The sequence below is a fragment of the Festucalex cinctus genome, chromosome 1 (assembly GCF_051991245.1).
Source record: "Festucalex cinctus isolate MCC-2025b chromosome 1, RoL_Fcin_1.0, whole genome shotgun sequence".
Taxonomy (NCBI): domain Eukaryota; kingdom Metazoa; phylum Chordata; class Actinopteri; order Syngnathiformes; family Syngnathidae; genus Festucalex; species Festucalex cinctus.
Window position 1 is genome coordinate 43,248,875 of NC_135411.1, and position 25,973 is coordinate 43,274,847.

General features: G+C 39.2%; 1 protein-coding gene across 7 annotated transcripts in view; it reads right to left on the reverse strand.

Moving 5' to 3' along the window:
* The window catches only part of astn1 (astrotactin 1), a 372,478-nt gene that overhangs the window by 143,122 nt on the left and 203,383 nt on the right, over positions 1–25,973 (reverse strand). For all 7 annotated transcript variants that reach the window (XM_077536498.1, XM_077536523.1, XM_077536516.1 and 4 more), the window contains exon 17: positions 22,153–22,341. In XM_077536498.1, the coding sequence (XP_077392624.1) occupies positions 22,153–22,341 (189 nt within the window). The remainder of the gene's footprint in view (positions 1–22,152; positions 22,342–25,973) is intronic.

Here is a 25,973-nt window from a genome sequence, read left to right on the forward strand (position 1 = left end):
GTGTTGTATTACACCAACTTGCATCTTTCTAAGACATTCAGAAAGTGGTGTCCTCAAAGGTAGGGTATCAGAATGGTGTCCCCGAAATGGACTTAAGCGAGTATAGGTGCACGCCCACACACACACACACACACACTCACACACACACACACACCCCTGTATCATGTTCACCAGGTTCAACAGGTTTATTGTTCCCAACATTTGGAAAAATAGTCTGTGGACTGACAAGACAAAAGTTAAACTTTTGAAAGGTGTGCAGCTTAATACATCCATTTTCTTGACTGCTTATTCCTCACAAGGGTAGCGGGGGGTGCTGGCGCCTATCTCAGCTGGCTTTGGGCAGTAGACGGGGTACACCCTGGACTGGTTGCCAGCCAATCGCAGGGCACACAGAGACGAACAACCATCCACACTCACAAGCACACCTAGGGACAATTCGGAGCACCCAATTAACCTGCCATGCATGTCTTTGGAATGTGGGAGGAGACTGGAGTACCCGGAGAAGACCCACGTGGGCACGGGGAGAACATACAAACTCCACCCAGGAAGGCCGGAGCCTGGACTCGAACCGGAGTCCTCAGAACTGGGAGGCGGACGTGCTAACCAGTCACCCACCGTGCCACCCCAGCTTAATACATTTGCCGTAAAAATAACACAGCAGGTGATTTAACAAAAAAATAAAAATAAAAAATGTACACAGCAATGTATTTCAAGTCTCTTAATTGCAACATTCCTAGCTCCTTGTTCCTCAAAACATTGAAAGTGAGTCAGAAGTTGCGCCGATGTTGCCTCACTTGTCTTTAACGTGCATTGAGGTGCAAGGATCCAGCATTTGAGAAGGTTCTACAGCAGGGGTGTCAAACTCGTGTTAGCTCAGGGGCTGCATGGAGGAAAATATATTAGCAAGTGGGCCACAACGCTAAAATAACGGAATACAACTTAAAAATGATTGCCGTCAATTATACGCAGATTTTCACTATTTGTGTGCCAGCCCTAAATGACGGAGCTCAACTATAATCATATTGGTCCAAAAATAATACAAATGCAAATGGAACGCGGCAACACTGAGTCCTGGACGTGTTAAAATTGATCTGTTTTGCATATTTATATTGTTCCCAGAATGCATTGCGTGGCGCAGTTAATGCCGTTATAAGGACGCTAATCCTTGTCATATCGATTTGTGTTACCAGTAATTGAATTTGTCATATTGAACAAGTGTGTCGGTCTATGATTAAAAATAATAATAATTAAACAAACTGTAACTTAAAGTTGTGTGTAAAATAATGACATCCAGGACGATGATTCCCTGTACAAGTTGCATTGCTATTCTGAGTACTGCTTGTGAAGCTACAAATTTTATATATTTTAATTGTGGCCAACTGATGAATTAGTCTGACATTACATTTTATTTATTTATTTTTTTAACTTTACAAAATCATCTTGCGGGCCGGATTAAACCCCTTTGCGGGCCTGATCTGGCCGGCGGGCCTTATGTTTGACACCCCTGTTCTACAGGTTCTACAACTTAAATCAAAGGAGCTCAGATGTATCCTCTGCACAAGTGTTGTACAAGTTCGAGAGCAGTCCTCAGCAAGCCTTGCTCGATGAACTGATGAAGCCTACATGGATGAGAGGTGAAATGTCTTGTAAGAAAACTGGAAAAGTTCACTTGCGATCAATTCAGTGCCCTGGGAATGAAATAACCTGAATGAATGAAAATCCTCACATGCATGCCTCCTCAAAAATAACATATGAAAACTGGCGTGTAGCAGGTGACTGTAAACGATGCAGGTCCTCAAATGAAATCTGCTGCACTGAATACAGTACATATTCTTTTGAAAATGTTTCTTGCTTTTAATTTAAACACAGAACAAACCACTCAACTGAGTGAATTAACCACAAACTTACACACACACACACACAAAAAAAAACGTACACATGGTATGCAAATAAATCAACAATATCTAATTTTGGATCCAAGTTGTTTGTGATATCAAAAAATTGTCAATTTGCGACCTTGATTTATGTATTCCCGAATAGCATGAATATTGTAATTTAGCGAGTTTTACCCCGAAACCATCGATACTAGTGTTCACTTTTGTGTTCATCGAGATGATAATCGCGCAAAGGGATTGCAGTTCACTAAGCACTGTAGCTAAAGCAGCATGCTGTGGGCCTTAACGTTAGCATCTTCAGCTATCACATTAGTCTGTAGCTGTAGTTTTAAGCCTCTGAGAGCCACGGAGCACGCTACCATCGCAGTCTTTGATTGTCATTTGTTTGCACATCATGCAGAAATAACCCGAACTTTGTACAAACTTTAGTAGGGTGGGAGGAGCATCTATTCTAAGCTGCCATCTTGGTTCGTGGCTCGACAGTGCCCCCCTCAATACAGTACATATTTAGTTCAGTATTTATTTTATTTGGGGCAGTATTTGTTACAAAAATGACTTAATTGGGGGTGCGGGGGTGCATGAGCACCTTATCTTGTTTCTTTGGTCAATAAAGCAAGATGCTATAGTGTATATGCCACGGAAAATGCGGGACTTACAACTTCCAGGTTTTCACACATCAGCTTTGTTTCCAGTTCCGGTTTGTGGCCCGCATCCCAGTGCTTGCGCTTCCACCTTTGTGCCCCTCGGTTGCGCGTTCCCGTGGACGGGTGCGATTGTGTAGTGCGTCTGTCTCAGTTGTCCGAGGCATTTCAGGAAGCTGAGATGCCCTGTGCACTGCCGCCCATTGGCGGGAGTGCGCCGGTTGGGGGGCGCAGGGGTGGGGGTGCGAGTGTTGGAACGCAGCCAGCAGTGACCAGAAACGGGCTGATGAGTAAAACCCGTAAGTCGGAAGTCCGTGGCATCTACCCCATCCAAATGCAAACAAACACATGCTATTGGAGTGTGGTAAGGTACCCGTAGAAAACCCGTAGTTTCTATGCACATCCTCGTTTCTTCTTTTGTGTCATGCAGTCTAATGGGTTGGGAGACGTTGCTTTTTTTCTTTTCTGTCTATTCATGAAAAATCTCTGACAGGCAGCCTGCCACTAATCAAGAGGATGAGTTGGAGGATGGATTGTGGAGAATGCACTGCATTTTAGAGTCTTCTGCTCCCCTACAGCCTTCAAATATCAAGTAGTTCAGCTGATGTGCAGCCCCCACAAGAGAATGGAACAGGACAATGCCAGCTACTGACTGGTACAACATTTGTATACGTTTATACAAATGTTGACGGATGTCCCTCTGCTTAGCAAGAACATCCTGCTCTTCCCCTTTGAGGGCTGGTGTTCACAGACCAGTCCACTTCATCGCGCAGCTCCAGGCTGAGGTTCTTAAGACTGCATTATTCTTCTACCTCCTTTCCCTCAAGGTTAATTGGCTGCTGAAAGTGAGACCATTTCAGGAAATGAAACATGATCTCTTTGGTCTCAAATAAATCAGGTTAATTGCAGATTTCAAATTTCATGTGACTAGTAGTGGCTGTCTGCTTCTGTTTCAAGCCTCCAGGGTACCTCACCTTTTGCCTGACTAGCTAGAATAGGCATCAGCTTCCCACGACCCTGAATAGGGCTGCTGCCGAAATTGTTACTAATACAGTACTGATTATATTCCTGTAGGAACATTAATGTGCATTTGTAAGTACTGTAAGTGAGTTAGTAGAGACAGCTTTTACACACTCATTGAAACTCCATTTGTGGGCACGTATGTAAGCAAGAATTAAGTAAATAACACTATTTTATTTTATCTTGGAAATCAGTTATTCCGTGTTTTTGCTTAATTCTGCTGACTGAATAAAAAGCTAACAAAGTAACCAACAAACCATGATCAAAACATAACCTCTTGCTTGATGCTTAGAGGATTTTACAAATTAGTACTTTGAAAAGTTCTTCATGGAACGGCCTAGCAGTTCACACTTTTAATAATTAGGGCAGCAGTAGCTCATCTGTGGGGTTTCTAACGGTTGGGCTGAGTACCTCAAAAGATTTTGAAATTAGTTGCTGGATAGATAGTAGTCTACATCAGTGGTCCCCAACCACCGGGCCGCATATTGGTACCGGGTACCAGTTTGGACTGGACCGCAGCTGGCAGCACAATTGAATTTTTATTTTTTTTTAAATTACTGTACTTCCGGTTAATTGATTCGCCGAGGCTTTTGAAATGCTTTATTTTGAAAAGCGACCGGACTCTCTCTGTTTACGACGACCGCACGTGCGTTGTGTCTCCCACTGTCTGGAAATCTGCACTCGCCAGACCACAAGATCACGGGGGTTTCAGGCGATAACAACCGTGTATATAGAGTCCTATTTGTAAACAATAGCCACACTTGCCTGTTGTCACATGGATATTGTTTTTGGACATTATTTCTGGGAATTCCACCATGGCTCTTCTACCATGGGTAAGTATGTTTTTTTTTTTTTTTGTTAAATAGTGTTATTTTGTCACGTTTAATTTATTCTGAGCTAATTTTTTTTGTCTTAAATGTCTGACTCGTGTCATTCTATGAAGCTAGCTAGCTTCCCTCCCCAAAAAACAAGTTCGCAAACGGTTTTATTTTGAAATATACCAGATGTCCGGCTCATGTAATTTCTTCAGCTTCATGACAATCCGAATGCGGCGTCCGGAAAAATAGAACGCTTGCGGTAACCTTCCGCGTCGCCGCATCCGTTCCGCACCGCAGATGCACAGCATCGCAGCTGGTGTGAATTGACACGCAGACTTGAATGCGTTCTATTCTTGTGGCGTCCGGACGGCCGACGTACGGAAAACGCACCGCGTCCATTCTGAATTGGGCGTTATTTCATGGACTTCTGTGTTGACTGTTATGTTGGCGCATTTAAGGAGGGCGCTGCTCATGTAGGTCCAAAACAAATGGGGCTTAGGTGAAATTATTGTTTTATCGACAAAATACACCAGTTTTTGTGTTGCTCGTATCACTCGTAAGCATTACCATAGTGACATCACCATATTAAAGCATTGTTGTTACCCTTGTTATGGTGCTTGTGTTGCTAGTACAGGTACATAAAAATAAATTGTGGATTTGCATTTGTTGTTGTAGCCTTTTATTAATGATCAAGGTTCAGTTTTGATGAATATCAGTTTTGGTAATAAGTGCTACAATAGCACGGTGATGTTAATCTTCTTAATGTGTTGTCTTAGCGCTAAAGTTAAGCAGATGCTGGTGAAAACCATGAATCATTGTGTAGTTATTTTCATGTGTTACAACCTGAACTGTGATACGTGACTTAAAAAAAAAAAAAAGACATACCTAAATTGCAGGGTGTTTCATAAAATTCAGACAGTGAGGTTATGTGAGACGATTTTTACATTTCTCCCCCTCTAAGTAAGCTAAAGTGATGTATCACTAAAATGAACACATTTTCCAGTAATGTAGGATGTTTCCTGAGAATGGAAATTATCAGAACGTGTGCAGGACTAAAGACAGAGAAAATTTGATTGTTTAAAAAAAGAGCAGACAGTGACTCAGAAAATGGGAGTAGAACCACGCAGACTAGGACGTCTCACACTATAGCATGACCTATTCTACATTCTAGCCCTGAAGCTTGCACGGAAAGATGAAGAGTTGTTCTCTTCGTGTGGTTCCTCCATTCCTTGTAGGTTGTGGCTGCTTCCTCACAACATCACTTTTAGGAAAATGTGCCACATCATTTTTCTTTATGGCATTGTATTATTAAATGTATATTAAACATTTGTAAAATTGGCTATGAAATTCACATATCTTTGAATTTTTCATTGGAATTTGGAGGAATACATCTTACATTGTGCTAGTGTTGTCACGATACCAAAATTTTGACTTCGATACTATACCTGCATAAAATACCTTGTTACTGGTAGTGAAACGGTACCTCGACAAAAATTTGAAACATCAGCAAAAGCAGCAAAATTAAAACTAACAAAAGAACTTAGAATTATTTTTTATTACTTATTAATTGAAAATATTAGGATGTTTACATGTTAATGTATGTAGATACTGTATATATTTATGTATATGGCACTGTATGGGCTTTCACATTGCATGCCATGTTCTTGAAGTACTGAATACATTTGATGTCTTGTGCGTGTGTGCGCGCGCCCGGATGTTTGTGAGTGTTGACTCAAAACTATTTGACAGACAGGAGAAACAAGAAGCAGCACAAAAGAATGTTACTGACATATGTAAACAAACGCACAAGCAAATGACCATTAATTTAGTGTGTGTGTTGGGGGGGGGGGGGGCAAAAAACACACTATCGTGTCAATTTGTTCTCATCTAACGCAATGACGGCAACGTTTTTTTTTTCTACTATATGTGCCCCCCCCCCCACTGTCAGTTGGCAAGCCCATTTAGGCGCTTTACTGCCACCTGGTTAGGGGTGCAGACACTGCACCGAACTGTGACGTCTGAACTGAGACAGTTCAGAACATATACATTAAACGTTACACCCCTGACATCTATTGTCTGTTTGGATATAATAATTGAAAAACAAGATCCCACATGACTCACAGATGTCAAATGATAAATGCAGTTGAGAATGAAACCAGCCATTTCATTTTGAACATTAATTAGTCTTCCACTTTGGCCGCTCAGCTTGGTTTGGATGCTGACACACATTGTTCTTGGACTTTGGACATTTTTTTATGCATTTGGCTGATTCATGCACCAGCGTTCATTAAAGCTTCTTCAGGCAACAAGCAATTAAATTAGAATCAAATTAAATATGCATTTCCATATCCAAAATGACATTTAGTCTGCCCACACACATCTGCTACATTTTTCACTTTTCTTTTCAGAGGCACAGAATGTTCAACACAAAATTTAATGTCAATTAAATTTGTTATTGATTTGACTCTGAATAGGTAAATATAGCCTGATATACAGTTGAGAGCTATTAAATGTTTTTCAAGATATATAATCAATATTTTCAGTATCACCGCTACATTGTTTTCATGAAAATAAATTATAAGGCAAGGCAAGGCAAGTTTATTTGTATAGCACATTTCATACACAAGGCAACTCAATGTGTTTTACACAAGGAAAGACAACACATAAGCATCAAGAAACAGTAGTTAACATTCAGAGGAAGAAAAATAAATGAAAATAGGTTACAAAATTTAACATACAATAACAATCTTAAAACATTATTCAACAAACTTTAAAACATTTAACATAAGGAAGTTTAAAATAATATTAATATATTAATATATATAATTAATATTATTAAAAAAACCCACTTAATTAAAACTGTTAAAAAGTCCCTAATCAAAGGTATAAGAAAAAAGCAAAGTTTTTAACCTGGATTTGAAAGCATTTACACTCGGGGCTGACTTCACTTCTGTTGGTAGCCTATTCCATCTGTGTGCAGCATAATAGCTAAATGCAGCTTCACCATGTTTGCTTCGAACTCTGGGTTCCACTAGTTGGCCCGAGTCTGTGGATCTCAGAGCCCTGCTGGGTTTGTACTCAATCAGCATTTCTTGGATATATTCAGGACCCAAACCATTTAGTGATTTATAGACGAGCAGCAGAACTTTAAAATCGATTCTACAGCTGACAGGGAGCCAGTGTAAATCCTTAAGTACTGGAGTAATATGTTCTGATCTTTTTGTTTTGGTCAGAACTCGAGCTGCAGCGTTCTGAATGAGCTGCAATTGTCTCATGTTCTTTTGAGAGAGTCCAGTCAGAAGACCGTTACAGTCATCTAGTCTAGTAAAAGTCTAGTAAAAGCATGGATAAGCTTCTCTTGGTCTGCTTGAAGCATGCAGTCCTTCAGTCTGGATATGTTTTTCAGCTGGTAAAAGGCTGTTTTAGTGATAAATTTAATATGATTACTGAAGGTCAGATCTGAGTCTATTAGTACCCCAAGATTTCGAACTTGGTCTTTAGTTTCTAAAGACAGTGACTCAAGCTGTTTTTTAACAGCAATCCTCTTTTCTTTATTGCCGAAAACAATGAGCTCTGTTTTGTTTTCGTTCAGCTGAAGGAAATTTTGGTTCATCCAGTTGTTAACTTGCTCGAGAGAATGACACAATGCGTTAATAGAACTGCTGTCATTTGGGGACATCGATAAATACAGTTGTGTGTCATCTGCATAACTATGATAGTCAACATCAGTGTTCTGAAGCATTTGACCCAAAGGTAACATATACAGACTGAACAACAGGGGTCCAAGGACTGACCCTTGAGGGACCCCACATGTCATGGCCTTTCGATTAGATTCAAAATTTCCAATGGTCACAAAGTAACTCCTTTCCTCCAGATAGGACCTCAACCATTTAAGGACTGTTCCATTTAACCCCACCCAAGTTTCCAGCCTGTCTAACAGTATATTATGATCAATCGTGTCAAATGCTGCACTGAGGTCCAACAAGACGAGCACTGATACCTTCCCTGCATCAGTGCTCAATCTTATATCATTCAGTACTTTAATCAGGCCATTTGGTCTTGTTTTTACGAATTCAATGGTAATACATTTGCATTGCATTGTTAAGATAATTGTTTAGAAAGCCATAAAACAAACAAATTATTCCTAAGTGCTAAATCGTAGGTAATAAATACTGAATACCAATTTGGATTGCCTTCTTTTTGCATGACTTTTTCCATCTGATGACTTCCATGTAACAAATGGATACACGGGTGAATATTTTATGAGGTTGCACTGGGCCGTAAGTGGCCATAAAGGGAAAGAATGTATTTAGATTTATTCCATGAATAGATTCATTCAAGGTCCAGCAACAGCACCCTGTGGGTGCTCAAGGCCAGTGTCAACCTGACGAGAAGAGATTTGCAGAGGTCAGCCAGGAACTGGGGGGAAAGGAACGCTGGCCAAAAGGAACTGTAGTAGCAGTTCTAATTGTTACATTGCAAAAAGAAAAGTGCAGTAATCTGACAAAAACGTACTTATTTGCTCATTTTTATGGATGTTCATTTTAAAAGTTGAAAAACAAAAACTTACTGGAACCAGACATAACCAAGTCATGAAGACATTGCCGATTGTGCTGAAGTCTTCACACAACAAGATGCCGTGAATAGGAACCGTTTTCACCAACCTCCAGCGTGGAGAACGTAGTGATGAATCAGGTAAACAATCACTTCTATTATCCTCAAGTGTACCATCGGAACAAAAGAAGACCTTATTAACAAAACAACCGCAATGGTAATTCACATATTTTTTAGCTGCAGACAGACACATTGTCTCTCTGTAAACAGAGAATGAACAGCAATCTAGCCTGCTTGGACAAGTGGTGCCAAACAAATGATTGCGTTTACTATTTAATTCTCAAAAGAAAGAGCAGCATACATTATATGTGATCATTTCTACAATGCCAAAAGAATGAAAAACACCTCAACATCAAAACACAACCAAGCTCTGTAATATGGCTTGACTGCAGAGAGAAATGGAACCAACAGATTGCAAAGCTGGCAATGTTGCTCATCATTTCAGACAATTGTGAAGACAATTGAGACTTTGATGGATTTGCCACTAAGACGTCCCAGCTGACTTGACAGATTTTCTCAACTCTTTTTAATATCTCTGTTCTTCCCGCTTCTCACACACACTCTTGAAAAGTAAGACTCACTATTCTAAATGAACAAGAAAATTGTAATGAGAAGACAATGGACATAGGAAAATTGATCTTTAGAATTATCTCAATGAGTGGGGGGTGGGGGGCTTTGGTGTTTTCTTAAACAAGCCATTAATGAAAAGCATATTTGAATAGGATTGTACAAAAAAGCTGTCCATTGTACTAACAGAAAACTGGCAACTCTTTATTTGTAAGATTTCATGTGGCTAAAAATACTATTTATTAACAAATCCCGTATTTATTTTATTGATTTAATTATCTTTCAAGATTTCTTATGTTGGAATATGATCAGTTATCGTCGGCAGCCTTCCTGACAAACAATCATTTCAAGAGATCTGATGACATCTCGCATGATGAAAGTTCCACCATCCAAATTTCTGTTACTTCGGGCTTCTCAGCTTCAATTTTCTATACTGCTTGTCCTCGTTGGTATCACAGGTGAACTGAAGGCTAACCCAGCTGACTTTGAGTTCAAAGTTTTGGGGATCCAGATATTAGCATCAACCACCACTGACTTTCATATTAGTTGTGATGGTGAAACCATCTCGCCAAACATCAAACTTCCATTTATTTGATAGTTTTGGTGTGTAGGGAAACTCAAAACTGAGTTGAATCGCTGGGCAGTATGTGCAGTCTTGGCAAGAGGAGCAATTTCCTCATCTTTGAAAAGTGAAAACTTTTGATGCCACCACTAGCACTATCCTATATACCAACAACCACATAACCTCAGTTTATCACTCTTTTAAATGACAGAGGTTATTTTTCAGATGGCCTTCCCAGTAGTCAACATATTGGCAGTGGAAGCTATCTTGCAATTTGACCGTTCCACCAGAAATGCTTGATGCTTCGCCGTGAGTAACAGCATTTGCATGTTTGTGTATCAGATTCATTCTAATATTGTTTCTAATTTAGCTCTTGACCTTTGGTCAGCTGGGATGAGCTCCATTTGTGACCCTCATGAAGACGAGTGCTATAGAAAATAAATGGATGGGTTTTGCTGATGGGTCACTGTCTAAGTCTTTGAACGTGTCCATCATTTTTTAACTTAACATAACTTGAGTCAATTCAATTTCTCCATTTCAGGGTTTATGGGTTAGGTTTTAGGAGAAGACTACATGCTGTAGTTTTTGTCCAAATCTCTCCTACAGAAAAATACAATTATGAAAGTTTTATACTTGATAAAGGAAGAGCAAAAAAAAAAGTGCTCGAGTTTGATACACCAATTAGGTAGAAGACAGCTTCATTGTTGCAATTCTCTGGGAACTGAGAAAGGAGAAGACATTTATCACCCTGTCTTTTAAAGGCAAATGACAAGTCTCCAACCAGCCCCCACCCCGCCACCAAACACTTCCAACCCAGATCTTCCCTGCTGCTGCCATGTCACAGCTGCCGCTGCTCTGTCCACACTCTCTTCAATACGCTTCTTTTAATCCCTCAACATCTGGCCATATCAATTCATGTTTTATTATTATTATTATTATTATTATTTAAATCATATAACGTTTACCTTGAAGAATTAATCAAGAATTGCTGATGACTTAAGACCAGTATTTTTACTAACATTTTTCCACAATGAACAAGCATTGCATTATTGTATATAAGTATATATTCCAGATAACATTTGGAGTAAACAGTTCACAATAAATGCATTGGAATTATGCTGCAATTCATACATGATATTAGAGCTGGGAATCTTTGACTGTCTCACGATTCGGTTCGATTACGATTTTTGGGTCTACGATTCGATTTTCGATTCAAACAATTTTCGATTCAAAATTATTTGATTGACAAATGATTTCTGCTTCAATTTACAGATATGCACAACATTGTCATGATCTACTCCAGTCTGCTTTGCAAGACAAAAGGACAAATAGAGACATTAAAGTGTTTTTTTTTGTTGTTTTTTTAAACATTTATTAATTTTGTATTGTAAGTGCCTTTTTTTACCACAAAAAACAGCATGTGGGCTCCAACTGCCTTTTCCCCTTCTTCTTCATTTCTAATTTAAATAAAATCGATTTTTGGATATTAATATCGATTCGATTCGATTAATAAATGAGAATCTCGATTCTTTTATGAATCGATTTTTTTGGCACACCCCTGCATGATATGTTATTGAAATATTTTGCTTATAGGAGGATGAACAACCACAGACACATTCTACAACATACAGTGATAACTGCATAAAGATGTATTTAAAATGTTATTCATAAATCTGTCCAATAGCAGTCATTTGTTGTGTGTTTTTGTAAAATCCTTTGTAATGCTATGAACATTTTCTACTTATGCTACCAAATTAGCGGTATATTCCACATTTGATCTGTGAAATAATATCACACACTGAATACTAGGGATGTAACGATATCCAAACATCACGATACGATATCACGATATGAAGGTCACGATATGATAATGATCACGATATTGTGGGGAGGTTGGCGATAAAAAAAAAAAAAAAAAAAGTCACAATATTGTCAAAAAAAAAAGAGCTCAAACCAAAAATACAAACAATATTGTCCTTTTGTACATAACAGCAATTCATATAATGCACCTACAATCTCTAATAACAATATTGAGATATTGAGGCGTTTACTTGTTAATGCACACACACATTGAGTTCCTCCACATATTGACTCGCTTCAAAAGCATAATACGCTCCCTTTCATCTGACAATTAGCATAGATTTTAAAAATAGAAAGCCAAAACATCCATAATGAAAATAAATTGCACTAATAAACTAGCCACCAGAGGGTGCTAGAACTGCACAAATGGAAATCAACCTGACTTTTTTTTTTTTTTACCAGATGTGTTCCTTTTAAATATGACGGCGATGATATTGTGATATTGAGTTTTAATATAACGATATCTCCTTTATCGTTACATCTCTACTAAATACACAACCATTTTGTCTAATACCTACCTTCGCTTGTGTCGAGGAATAAAGCAACATTAATGGGTGACAAGCTTAGTTAATGTTAAATATAAACAACCATACTTGTTTTGACACACTTAAAATAAGTATAACACCTCTTCAACACATTTAAATCAAGCAATGCAACACTGGTTAAGTTTGAGTGTAAAAGGCAAATTGTTAAATACGTGTGTAGAATAATACCTTACTGGTGAACAAACAGGACAGGTCCTGCTAATCTTAGGTATGTGGGATTTGTCTCTTGTCTTTTTTGCTCTTCCTCATTGCCTTCACTGCAATGCTCACTAACCCCCGAAGCAAGACTTCTTTGTTAAAATTACATGCCTAAAGAGAATAAATAAGACACCTTTTTTCCATGGCTGCCAGCAGTGCAATCACACCTACATACCCACACGCACTATTGTGTCGGAGGCTGGTAAATAGTTGACAAGTGACTTGGTGCAGCAGAGGTTGGAAAATGAGGTCAGACCATTTCTTGAGAGATAGAAAGCAAGAATGATGCATGCAGAGATGGTGACAAAATCATCCGTCCTATCAATTTTCTATACCGCGTGTCCTCCTCAAGGTCAGTGGGAATCTGGAGCCTTTCCCAGGTGATTAAGGGTGAGAGGTAAGTTAAACCCTGGACTGATCACCTGTCAATCACCTGCATACACAAAATCATTGGTACTCCTTTGGAACTCATTAATACAGTTAAGTCCTATGTGTGATTTAGTTTTCAATCATGTTTTTGGGCCGTGGGAGGAAGCCAGTGTCCAATGAAAAGTTCACACAGACAGACAAACCGAAATAGCACACTGAAATATGTACATACAAAACACAAACATTCTTTCTGTGAGGCCGCAGCTGCTAACTGATTGTGCCACTGTGCTTCCCAAACATGTACATGTAATACTGGGGTCCAATAAGCATCATTCTGTTTGACGTTTTGCTTATTCTTAACGTGCTTCTGGTGGTCCTCCCCTGTCCATCACAGTTGCACAATCGGGATACCTCCTTTGAACGTAACTTTGGTTTGCGTTCTGTGCGTGCTGTATTAAAAAGCAATCTTAGTCTGAAATACTTAATACATTGTCAAGCTGGAATTTATGCGGTCGTTTGACAGGTCTTGTTAAGTTCAATGTTGGTTGGCCTCCTCTGGGTGGTGAAGTGGTACGTCACTTTCCTTTGGTGCAGGTGGCGTGGGTTTGCTTCCCCTTCCGGGAGATCATGTCAGTGTGAGAAAACATTTTTGTGGTTTTCTATTCAGAGTTACTTATATTAAAATGTATAATATTAAGGGTCTAATTTAATTAATAATTGGTCATACTGTTGCCTCATTAGAACTGAGTAGATCTGGTGCTTTTTTTTCTTTTTTTTTTAATTACAGTGAACGTCGCATATTTTCAAAGCTGCAAAATTACAGCGCGTGAAGACACATACATACTTCGATTGTGGGAGTTTTTTTTTTTTTTTTAAATACAAACTTATAAATAATTCCATGGCCTGCATCCTTTGTAACTATTCACACGTACGCTTGTTTACAATAAACATCAACATACACACGTCAATCATTTTATTTATTAAAACAAAACATTTTTGTTTATTAGCATAAACTTGTGTGAATAATACATGCTCTGTACCTGATTTATTTAGATTTGTATTGATGAAAGATAAGTGTGAGTGATTGTTAGGTTGTTTTTATTTCTTTCGTCCACTAGATGTCCCATATGTTGTTTTCACTGAAGCACCAAAGCTCCAATTTTTTTTCGGCACAATTTGAAAGAAAGCCTCAAAGGTTCAGCAAGTTCCACCCGTACATCTCTAGAAAAAGGTATACAAGCTCTTCATTCTCATTTACGTTTTCATTCACATTCCACAAGTACCAGTTCCAGCAGTGCATCTCCTCACATACAACAGGCTTCAACTCAACAAGCAGTTTTCTGAAACCATCTTAAAGTGGTGGCCTCAACCAACAACCTCAATTGAAGGTTGCCCTTCCCCTACACAAAAACACTAACAAACATCTACACAACTGGGAAAAAATATTTACAGATATTTACATGTATAAATGCTGTCAAGTTATGTTTATACAAATGTTTGCAATTTTCAAATATGCATTGCTTCACAAAAGAAATAAACAATATTCTATTTCCCCTCCCCTGGCTGCCACTTGGGACAGTCCAATTAAATGTGAATGGGGTGCACCTGGCCTGTACTCACATGGGCCCATCACACCTCTTCAGTGAGGGAAGGTAGACAGCTCCCTCACACAGAGCAATCTCCATCTTTTCCATCTGTTTAGCAGTGTATGTCTTTTATATATATATATATATATATATATATATATATATATATATATATATATATAAACACACAAACTCATACAGTCAGCTTTTTTTTGGCACTGTAGGGGAGCACATGTTTACAAATAACTATATTTACACACAAAAAAAACACACTACTGCTACAGATTATAATAGACAATATTATTATTATTATTATTATTATTATTAATAATAATAATAATAATAATAATAAAACATGTCTTACTACATAACACTTCACAGTTACTTGGTCCCGCTTTATGTTTTGAATTAAAGTTATGTTAAAGTTGTGGTTCTTTTAGGTCACAATCCTATTGTGTATTCATGGCTCTTCACAAGAGATTTTCTTTTATGTTCACGAGCGGCTCATGCAAGTTTTTGAAATGTGAATGTGAAGCCTGAATTCTTACAACCCAGATATACACTGCTTCACAGCTCTTCAATGACAAGAAACAAGATGAATATAACAAAGAGTTCCGTTTTCAGAAAAGTCTGACGTCATCTACGGTTTTCTGTGAAAAAAACCCCCAACTAATCATAGCGTCTTGCATATATATCATCCAAATAAAAACTAAAAGCTAAAATAATAATAATAATAAAATAAAAAACGGAGAAATGGTCAGATTGCCCATAACTGAATATGAACGGAGGCTGCAAGTCAGGCAGTTCTCATATTTGGAGCAAAGGGTGAGGACATGGATCATCAAACTCTCCAGCGAGCTCATTACTCCATCCAAAAGGCCAGGACGTTTGTACCATGCCAGAAGGGGATTAAGAAATATGACTCTGATTTCAGCTCTTTCCATATGAAATCTAATTCTTTTCCTCAAAACACTTTCGACTGAAACATATTTGACTTTCTTGGGCTAATGTTTCTCTTCCATTGACACATGAATATGAATCAATGTTTAGAAAAGATATTCAGTATGTCATTAAAAAAAAAAAAGTAGGCAAACTTCTAGAAATTGGACACATTTATATTTCAATAATGGTGTGGCAATTATGAAGCAATATGGATTATGCTGGGTGGCACAGTGGATGACTGGTTAGCACGTCCGCCTCGCGCACAGAGGACTCGGGTTCAAGTCCAGTCTCTGGCCTTCCTGGGTGGAGTTTGCATGTTCTCCCCGTGCCCGCATGGGTCTTCTCCGGGTACTCCGGTCTCCTCCCACATTCCAAAGACATGCATGGCAGGTTAATTGGGCGCTCCGAATTGTTCCTAGGTGTGCGTGTGAGTGTGGATGGTTGTTCGTCTGTGTGCCCTGCGATTGGCTGGCAACCAGTTCAGGGTGTTCTGAGATAGGCTCCAGCATCCCCCGCAACCCTTGTGAGGAGTAGCGGTTCAGAAAATGGATGGATGGATGGATGGATGATGCTGTTACAAATGGACTGTCTTTCAATCACATGAACAAACAGCAATTCATAATCAATTTCTTACTTAAAATACTATTATGGTAAATACTAGTGCTGTTCCGATACCGATACCGATACTGGTATCGGAAGAGGCCCCAATAGACTTAGACTTGGACTTAGACTTGACTTTATTGATCCCTTTGGGATGGCTCCCTCTGGGAAATTTACATTTCCAGCAGCAATAAGAACAGATAATAAAATAAAAAATAACTCAATCAATCAATAAATAAAAATTAAATAAAAATAAAAATTCAATCAATCAATCAATACTGCATTTAAACAGTGGTATCGGTGACTACTAACAAGTAACATGCCGATACCATTAATTCCAAGGCTAATATAGGACTTTGGATGCAGCATCTTGTGTCTTGCTCGTGCACAACATTCACTGGTATGTGATATGTTCACTGCATGCTGATCTAAGATATCCTATTGGCCCTTAAATGCTCTAAACCAATGGCAGGGCAGCTTTTTCACGTTGAGAAAAAAAAACCTTAGGTATCGGTATGGTATGGGCATCGGCCGATACTGCAAAGCTGGGTATCAGAATCGGTATTGGGAGGCAAAAAAACGGTATCGGAACAACACTAGTAAATACCAACACAATTACTCACCAACACATTCTTGCCAAATGTTTGCAACTAAAAGTGTGTCTTTATTGGATCCATTGTATGCATTTGGCAATAGCTCATAAGTACTTGTTTGGTCGTGCAGTATTCATCCAGTAACATATGTTTTATGATCCTTACCTTCAAATGGAGATGACGGCAGCGAAGTCTGGCAAAGCGTCTCCATAGAGGAAGTTCATGGTAATTCCCAAGGACAGGTTTCACAAGTGTGGTTATGTTTACCAGTACCTAATTTGGCCACTGCGATTGGCTGGCAATAACTTCAGGGTGAACCTCAACTCTTACCCAAATTCGAAAAAATTAGGTTCCAGCACATCAACAAATGAAATATGAATAAGCAATTTGGTCAAATATTTTTGAGCCCCTAAAAAAGCAGAGGCATAACTTTGCTCCTAAAATGGTAAATGACAGATCCATTTAAATTATTTTAAACTGAAGCTGAAGATAAAATTGGATAAAATGTATCAAAATAAATTATTAATGATAATAATAATAATATTTCATTAAAAGACCTATTACAAAGACCATTGGGCTGCTGATATAATTACAGCAAACTCATTTAAAGATGTAATTATAAGAATTGTACAGTATATCATTTACCTTAGACACAATGTTTTAGATATTGTTCTAATCAAATAATATTAGAATTGCATGTTGATAGTATTATTTTTAGTTTAGCCTGGACTAGATTAGTCCAATGACATTATTTTAAAAACAAAGGTGTCCCACTTCCAGTACTGTTGTCAGCTCTGTTTTGAATTCCATTAAGTCCTGGTACACTTGCGTAACAGTTGGTGTTGGTCTTTTTATCATTAATAGCCTAGATGCCCAGTGAAAATCACTGCACAAAATTGTAAGTCAAAAGAGCATTTGTGACTTATTGTGTGATTAGTGGCGTAGTCAGAATTTTCTTAGCGGAGTGGCCAAAAGATGAGACGCTTGCCTGAAGCCTGTCGATCCAGAAGATGTGAGGGCTGTTATAAGCTACACAGCAAACATGGCCAAAAAATGAAAGCCTGGCTTTGGATAGTATGATGACCGTGGCTTCTCGGTGTGTGTTGATTGTGTGCGAAAATGCAAAAATAGTAGGGGTGGGACAAAAAACTGATTCGACCGAACCATCGGTCGTCAAGGGGAGCTAAACGACCGTATCGGTAGCAGACTTGTCAACCGATACAAAATCCGCCGGGAATCCTTAGATACATTGTTTGTAAAGCTGTGGACCGGATATCGCGTGGCTGTGAATCGGTTGCGAGTGAGGCTTTATGGTTTTCATAACAATAGCAAGAGTTCTGCACCGTGCTCTACTTGTTTTAGTTACATTTAGTAGCAGCACTATTCAAGCTACTTCCGTGCTTACAGAGAGCTAGCAAAGTAGCGCTCAGAGACGCTTCATTCCCCGGATGTTGTAAACATAATGCAAAGACGTTACGCACCTTGGGGAGGAGCCTACCGTCAACGCGCGCACAACGAGTGACAACATGCAACAGTTAGCAGAAGCTAACCCATTGCTATCGAGTCCTCTCGGTGCACTTGTATGTCCCGGGCCGGCGTTGGTACTGCGCGCGAGCCAAAAAGAATAACTCCCGTGACGATCCAATGCATGGATTCAAACCACACAGGTATGTCCCACAGCCAACACACCAGCTATGCTAAAAGCACACTGCAAGTATCTCATTTCTCAGTTTGTGGCTCCCTGTCAATGTATACAACTAACATGAGCAGCAGATAGGAGAACTGAGACGTGCCCGTGATTATGTCATCAAACGCAAAATGAACGACAGCCCAAAAAAACAAAACATTAACAGTAGTGATTCCGTGGTCATCATCTTGTCTCAGATTAAAAAAAACAAAAAGATGTCATACATTAACCAAAAATGAATGTGATGGTAAAGAAGAACAAAAATTGTTAAAAACAAAAATTGTTGATAAAAAGGGAAGGGCACTTTTGGAAATATTTTTGGATATATGAAGTGGTTAAAATGTGTTTGATAGATTTATTGTTCCATAAGGTGGCTTCATATTTCTTTTGGCTGGACGGTAGGTTTATTTCATGTCTTAAATTTATGTTTCTGAAATACTTCACAATGTGGACATATTCTGTTTAATTGTGTTGGTGTCTTTTTAAAGGTTAAATATTTATATTTCAAATTGAATTATCAGCCTTTTTTCCTGATCCTTATTTTGAATTAAAAAAATAAAATAAAAATAAAAAACAATTATAACTCTCAATAACGACTAATAAATATTTAACCTGATACATTTTTCAATCATATCACCCAGCCCTTTGTTGCGGTCCATTTAAATAATTGATTCAATATATAGAAGACATTTTTTTTTTTTAAACACATTTGTAGATACTGTAAAAATTTGTGGTGTTTTAAGATTAATGTTTACAAGCAACAAATGTCACTATAAGTTTTGAATATTGAAATGAATCGTATCGAATCGAAAATCGTATCGTTCCCAAACTTAATCGAACCGCATCGAACCGTTCTGTTCTGAAAGATAATCGTTTTTCAATCGAATCGCAACCTGTGTATAGAGATACATATCGAATCGGCCTCATGTCAGAGATTCCCACCCCTAAAAAATAGTACTGACTAAAGTTCACTACAAATCAAATATATGAATAAATAAATAGAAATATCTTGAACAACTAGAGTCAACCTTATCAATAGATACTGTAAATATTCAGTTCAGAGAGTGTGGCACGTTGCTCCAACCCTGTATATGATGAACCTCAAACTTTAACAAATCACATACAGTATCCTCATTTTATATGGTGGCATTTTCACCATCATTTTGGATGGATGGATGGATGGATGTTTTTTACCAGCTGAGATGTCAAAAAAAGCTTCTGATAGTGCACACAAAAACACACTGACGTTCTGACACCCGCGTCAGTCTGTTATCCCTCGACTGTCTGCTGTCATTTTAACACTTGTCCTTGACTTTGGTCAAAGACCAACTTGAATCAAAGTGCAAGTTCATTTGCAAGTAGAGTGAGGCCACCTCCTCAAGCACCCTCAAAGCAGTCTCTCTCTTTCTTTTTTTTTTTTTTTTACTGGCGGGAATTGGCTTCCATACAAACTCAACTCAACTCAAGTTTATTTACAACCTGATAAGTGTTAACAAATCTTTAAAATAGCTTTAGCCACTATTAATTGGACTTGTTTCTGGGCTTGGCACTAGCTTTTAGGATTAGCCGCTTTTCCTCACAAGGGTTGCGGGTACTACGACTAATATTAGTAATATTAATATCAATATCAGCCACAATAGAAATATCAACAATAAAATGAGGAGGGAAGAAAAAAAAGCAAAGCAAAAATGTCAATGTTACTAAGAGCACTGGGGATATAGAGATAATAGTGGCATTAAAGTGAAAGAAGACGGAAGACGAGAAAACAAGGTGGGGGAGTATTGTAGACGGTGTGTGTTTGATTCTACATTCATGTGTGGTAAAATGTTAAGGAGAGTGGTTTAAAGCCGTTGTACTTGGTTTTGTTTTGATCTGCTAAGTTTGGAGTCAATTCATTCCAAGTATCATTAAAGACTGAAATATTGTTCCTTTTTTGAGCCAACATTTTGTTCTATTGCGATATATTCTATAAGAGTTGGGAGGGAGGTCATTCTGTTTTAAATTCAGTTTAAAGTGATAATTAATCTGGTCAGGCATCCATGACTGACATTTCTTTTGTGGGGCATAGGGAGCTTGAACCATTACCAATTATTTAACATCTAATCAATACTGACGACAGCTAAGCAGTGATCTAAGTAAATCAGACTATACAAGGCCCATGTCTTTAAGTTAAGACACTGCAGAGGTTACATGGATTTTATCTCAAAGATGAGACACGACTTCAAATAATTTAAAAAAGATGCATTCTTGCTATGGCCCATTTTCTTTCTTTGTACACAGATACAAAAGTGTCATTCGATACTATATCAATATCAAAATACAACGTTTTGCGAGTTTTACCACATAGAGCCATTTTTTACAGTGTCAATCATATATTACGAATGATTTTCATTGGACTTTAATTTGCTCATTTATGGTTCAGAATAGCATGGGACTACTCCCAAAACTACTTAGTCAAGCATGAATTTGATAAAACCTTAAAGTCAAAGTACCGTAAACAAAGCCAATAAAAAAGGCCAAAAAGGAAAATTGTGTTTTTATTTTTACACGGTGAATTGTTTGGTCGATCAGAAATGGTTCAAAAAGAGAGAGAGCGAGAAGTGTGACACTTTTCATCTGTCGGTGCAGACAGAGCAGCACAGTAATAATGCCCTTGGAAAAGTGGACATAAATGACTGCGGCGCACGATGGCAACATCTGACAGGCCTCGTGTCACTAAGGCGGCGTGGCAGGCAAGACATCATAGAAAATGAATTGTTCATGAATATGCTCTAAAAACGTCAGCCTGATTACTTGACGTTATTTTGCATACAAACTCTACTCCATTAAAATGTGTTAATATTCACATTGCTTCTAAAAAAACTAACTTTTATCATATGAACTTGTATAGATGTAAATATTGTATACTATACATGTAGAAATATATCTGTAGGAATTTGACTATACAGTTATAAATTTGATACAGAAGTATGGTTTGCAGCTTTTGTAAGAGAATTCAGTACTAAACATTACGTATACCACTTATTTAAAGACAATTAGATCAATGTCCATTTATTACACTTGCAACTAAAAAAAGTAGAATCCCCATACCCAGACATCTGCCATTAGCCCAACTCATGCATACTTGTACCTAACATCACCGTAGCCTTATCTTTTGCAAGTTCCACTGGTGCACCATCTCTCAGAGAATCCACTTAACAATCATCCACCTCCAAAACCTGAGCCCACCTTGTTTGACAGAGCTCCTCCATCGACACCTCCACAACATGCACCCTCTTCTCCACTAATGTGAACCTCATGTCTCTTCCCATCCGGACCAAACACAAATCTTGGGGGAAAAACCTTCGCCATGGCTGCTCCCTCCAACTAGAATCGCAGAACCTAAAGCCATTCACGAGTCCTCATTCCTCTCCTTATTAAAAAACAAAGGGCACAGAAGAGTGTACTAGTCTGTACCGGTGCTTCAACATTTCATTGAATCCTTTGCTAACATAAAAACATGTAAGATTACACTGAACATTGTGGAGTTTAATCCAGTTCACACAAAGTGGCAGTCAAAATCCACCCCCGCTTGAATGAATGCAGGAATTCAGCTTGTGTTCCTTGATGATACACAGTCAGAAATGCACAAAGCACATTGTGTATACAAACCTACCTTTGCTGATGTCCTGGTACTCGAGCCACAGTTGCCTCTGAACCTGTTTGTTGGGGTACCAAATAGTACAGGACTCTTGGAACCCGTACATGGCTTCCTGCACATAGTGGTTCCCGAACTCTCTTAGGATGGATACAAAGTCGCCTCGCTGTGTTGCCCCGTCCAGTGAATGGATGGCTGAGCTGAAGGCTAGGAAGAAAATGAGAGATAGTTTGATGAAATATTAACAAAATTAATCATTTTAGATTGGTGTTGTTGTTTTAACACGTTTTTTTTGTTTTTTATTTTGAACATACATAAAAATAATAATTAAAAATAATGAATATAATTGTGAAGCAAAAACATGTAAACAGCAAAAACTAATAATAAAAAAAAGCAATTGAAGCAAACAAGAGGCAAAACTTAATGAAACAACAAAAGATATCAAGTAAGTCAGTCATCTACCAGTCTTTAGTAGACATACATGTTTGACAAGGAGGAGGAAGAAGTATAAACTATCTTCCGATTGTCTCCCGATTACATAGTCACAGCTGTTAGTAATAAACACCAAATGTATTTTATTTTAAGATTATGTAATTGGGAGGCAGCATCTGATTCATGAAGACTTGTGCTTTGGAACCGGAGGGTCACAGTTGTTGAACCGCTCTGCGGATACAATTCATTGCGAGGTTTCGGCGAGATGCTCGTCTGTTTCCTGACTTCTGTTGATGTGGCTTTGACCAAGGCAGGAGTCAGCGAAGAGACACAGCACCCTTTGTACACCTCATAACTGACATCTCTGCTTGAATGGCTTCGCTGTGTGATGTTTGTGCAACAGAATAGTATAAATGTAATTTTCATATCTATCTATCTATCTATCCATCCATCCATCCATCCATCCATCCATCCATCCATCCATCCATCCATCCAATATTCAGGTTTTAAAAGGATTATTGCCTGCATGTAAACGTACTGACTGTCCGAAACAAATGTAAGTATGTGTACCAGTACTTGGTCTTAACTGGTTTCAACCGGTCTACGTGTGCGTACAGTGCAGAAACAGGGAATGAAAGGGCTTGGTGAGTGAAAAGATCACAGCAGTAAACACGTATACCTCAAGTCACAATATCTAAGCCAAAGGGTTCGCGGGGGGGGGGGGGGGGGGTTGGCGGTCGTCGGGGGGGGGGGGGGGGGGGCTTGTTTGGGGGGGTGGAGGTATGGGTGGGTGGGGGGTTGGGTGTTGGGGGTCGGGGTGTGTTCGGGGGTTTGGGGGCCGGGGGTGGTGGGGCCTGGGTCGTGGTGGGTGGTGGGTTTGGGTGGGGTGCGGGGGGGTCGTGGGGGGATGGGGGCTGGGGACCGGTGGGGCGCTGTGGGGGCCCGCTGGGCCTCGTTCTGCGGCCTTGGGCTCGGGGGTGTGGGCCGGGGCTGGGGCGGGGGTGTTCCGGGCGTCTGGGTCGGCTCGCCGACCGGTGTCCGCTCGGGTGGCTTGGGGGTGGCCTTGGTGCTGCCGCGGCCTGGGGATTTCGGGGGGGGGGGGGAGCGGTGCTCGCTTTGCTGGACCGCGGTTGACGGCTTCTTTCTTTGGTGGTGGTCCTTATGCATGCCAGATCCGTCGCACCAGCATCTACTGAAACTCAACAGAAGTAGCCTCTCCCTCCCACAGCCCCTTGAATCAGTTGGTGCTGGTGTCTGTGGTTCTCACTTTGCTTTATCTATCCTTCCCTCCTTCCTCTCTTTAGTTTTTCCTCTGGTCACTTGAGATCTCAATTTATTGGAAGTTTGAGGCTTCTGGGGTTGGCATAAGACTCTGGTTTTGTAACCACGCAGGAGGGGTTTTGTTGGTGCTGGATTTCACTTTGATGGATTGGATGTACTGGCTTCTATGGATCTCACTCTGCCTTATCGATCCTTCCCTCCTTCCTCTCTTTAGTTTTTCCTCTGGTCTCTTGAGATCTCGCTAAATTTGCTGGAATTTAGAGGCTTCCGGGGTTGGCGTAAGACTTTGATTTTGTAATCATGGGGAAGGCAGGAAGTGTTTGGTCGGTGCTGGATTTCACTTTGATTTATCTTTCTTTTCTTTTTATTTTTTCTGACCTTTTCTCTGGTCTCCTGACCATTTAAACCTCACGACTCTGGCAAGATTCTGAAGTACCTGGTTAAGGCGAAGGGTAATGGGATATTTATAAGGCTTTAGGTGAATTAATGAGTATAAATTTATACGTATTTGCACGCACACGCACGCGCACGCACGCACGCACGCAAACGCACGCACGCAAACGCACACACGCAAACGCACGCACACACACACACAAAAAAAAAAAAAAAAAAAGAGCAATGATGATAAGACGTTGAATCGGTAAGACTACCGAATGAACAATTCTGAGCTCTAAAAGAAAAAAAAATTAAAAATAAAATAAATATCGAAGCCAAAGAGTCTTATTCTAAAAATGAGAATGATAATACAGAGAATTGCAAAAATGTGCAAGTACTACAAAGTGGTTAGCCTCACAGTCCAGAGGTACTAGGTTCAAAATTGTGGAGTTTTTCTCCTAGTACTCCAGCTCACACATGTATGAGGAAAGACATCCATGTTAGGTTAATTAAAATTGTAAATTGCCTACAGGTGTGAATGTGTGTGAATAGTTGTTTGTGTTCCCTGAGATAGGTTAGCGCCCAGTCCACCCGTAAAACTAATGAGGACATGCGTTCTAAAAATTGGATGGATGGATGTTGAATGTGACACACTGATCAGGAGATCAATATTGCCACGTGATTAGCCTTACAGAGCTGCACCAAATAATGGAAAGCAAAAGGGCAAGAGTTGTTAATCATGATCATTTCCTAGAGATGTGGTGTTAATAACTCAACTCACACACACCGTCTGCTCTTATTTCCCCTCAAAAATTAAATTAGGCATCCACTGAAGTGAGAGACAGAGCGGTATGTGGCTGAGCAATGGGCCCTTTACTTTCAAATGTAAAACCCCTGTAATCGTTACCCCCTGGTGGCTTTTGAAATACGTCGAGCAGAAGAGGGAAATGGCAGAAACAGAGAGGAAGGGCAGAGAGTGACTTCTAAACTATCTGTTCCCCCAGAGGTACAATGTATAAGCAACAGCATCACCACTGTAAATGCATTCAAGTAGCACCTACTGGAATGGAAATTTAAGCAAGCTAAAGTGACTAAATGCAAGATTTCAACAAAAGTTCCATTACCATTAAACATGATTTAGTGTGTGGTGAGGCAAATACATTGGAAAAAAAAAAAAATCTTCCTGACAATGCTCAGTATAATCTACAACAGCCGCCAGGAGCCAGTCTAGACGAAACATTGCTTGACTAAATACCTATCAACAGTTCCCTTAGCCTAAGAGGCGTGCAAGGCAGACACTGTCACAATATATCGGTGCTGCTCCGAAACAAAGCTTTGTAATATGACAGGTTGCCAGTGAAAACACAAGAAAAATAACATAATATACATACAGTCTGTTTGGTCGTCTCATTTTTCCAGTCACCCATGTATCCAACCATATATTCATCTCAATATACAGTATAAAAACAAGTGACAGATTTTTTGTCTTCACCAAGGAGAAAAGTCTTTTCGGTGGAACACTTAGAGGGACATGTAGAATGGAAAATATAAACGTACACATGTACACAGTGCTTGTGTTTCTGTCTAGTACTATCACGCTAAACATGTTTACATTTGCTCATCTCAGGAGATCAATATAAACATTACTTGAAGCTTAACTGAACTGATGAAATATATCTGAAATGAAGAGTATAATCTATTGATATCAATCTGTCTTTCAAAATTGTTTTAACCTAGACAACGATTGCTTT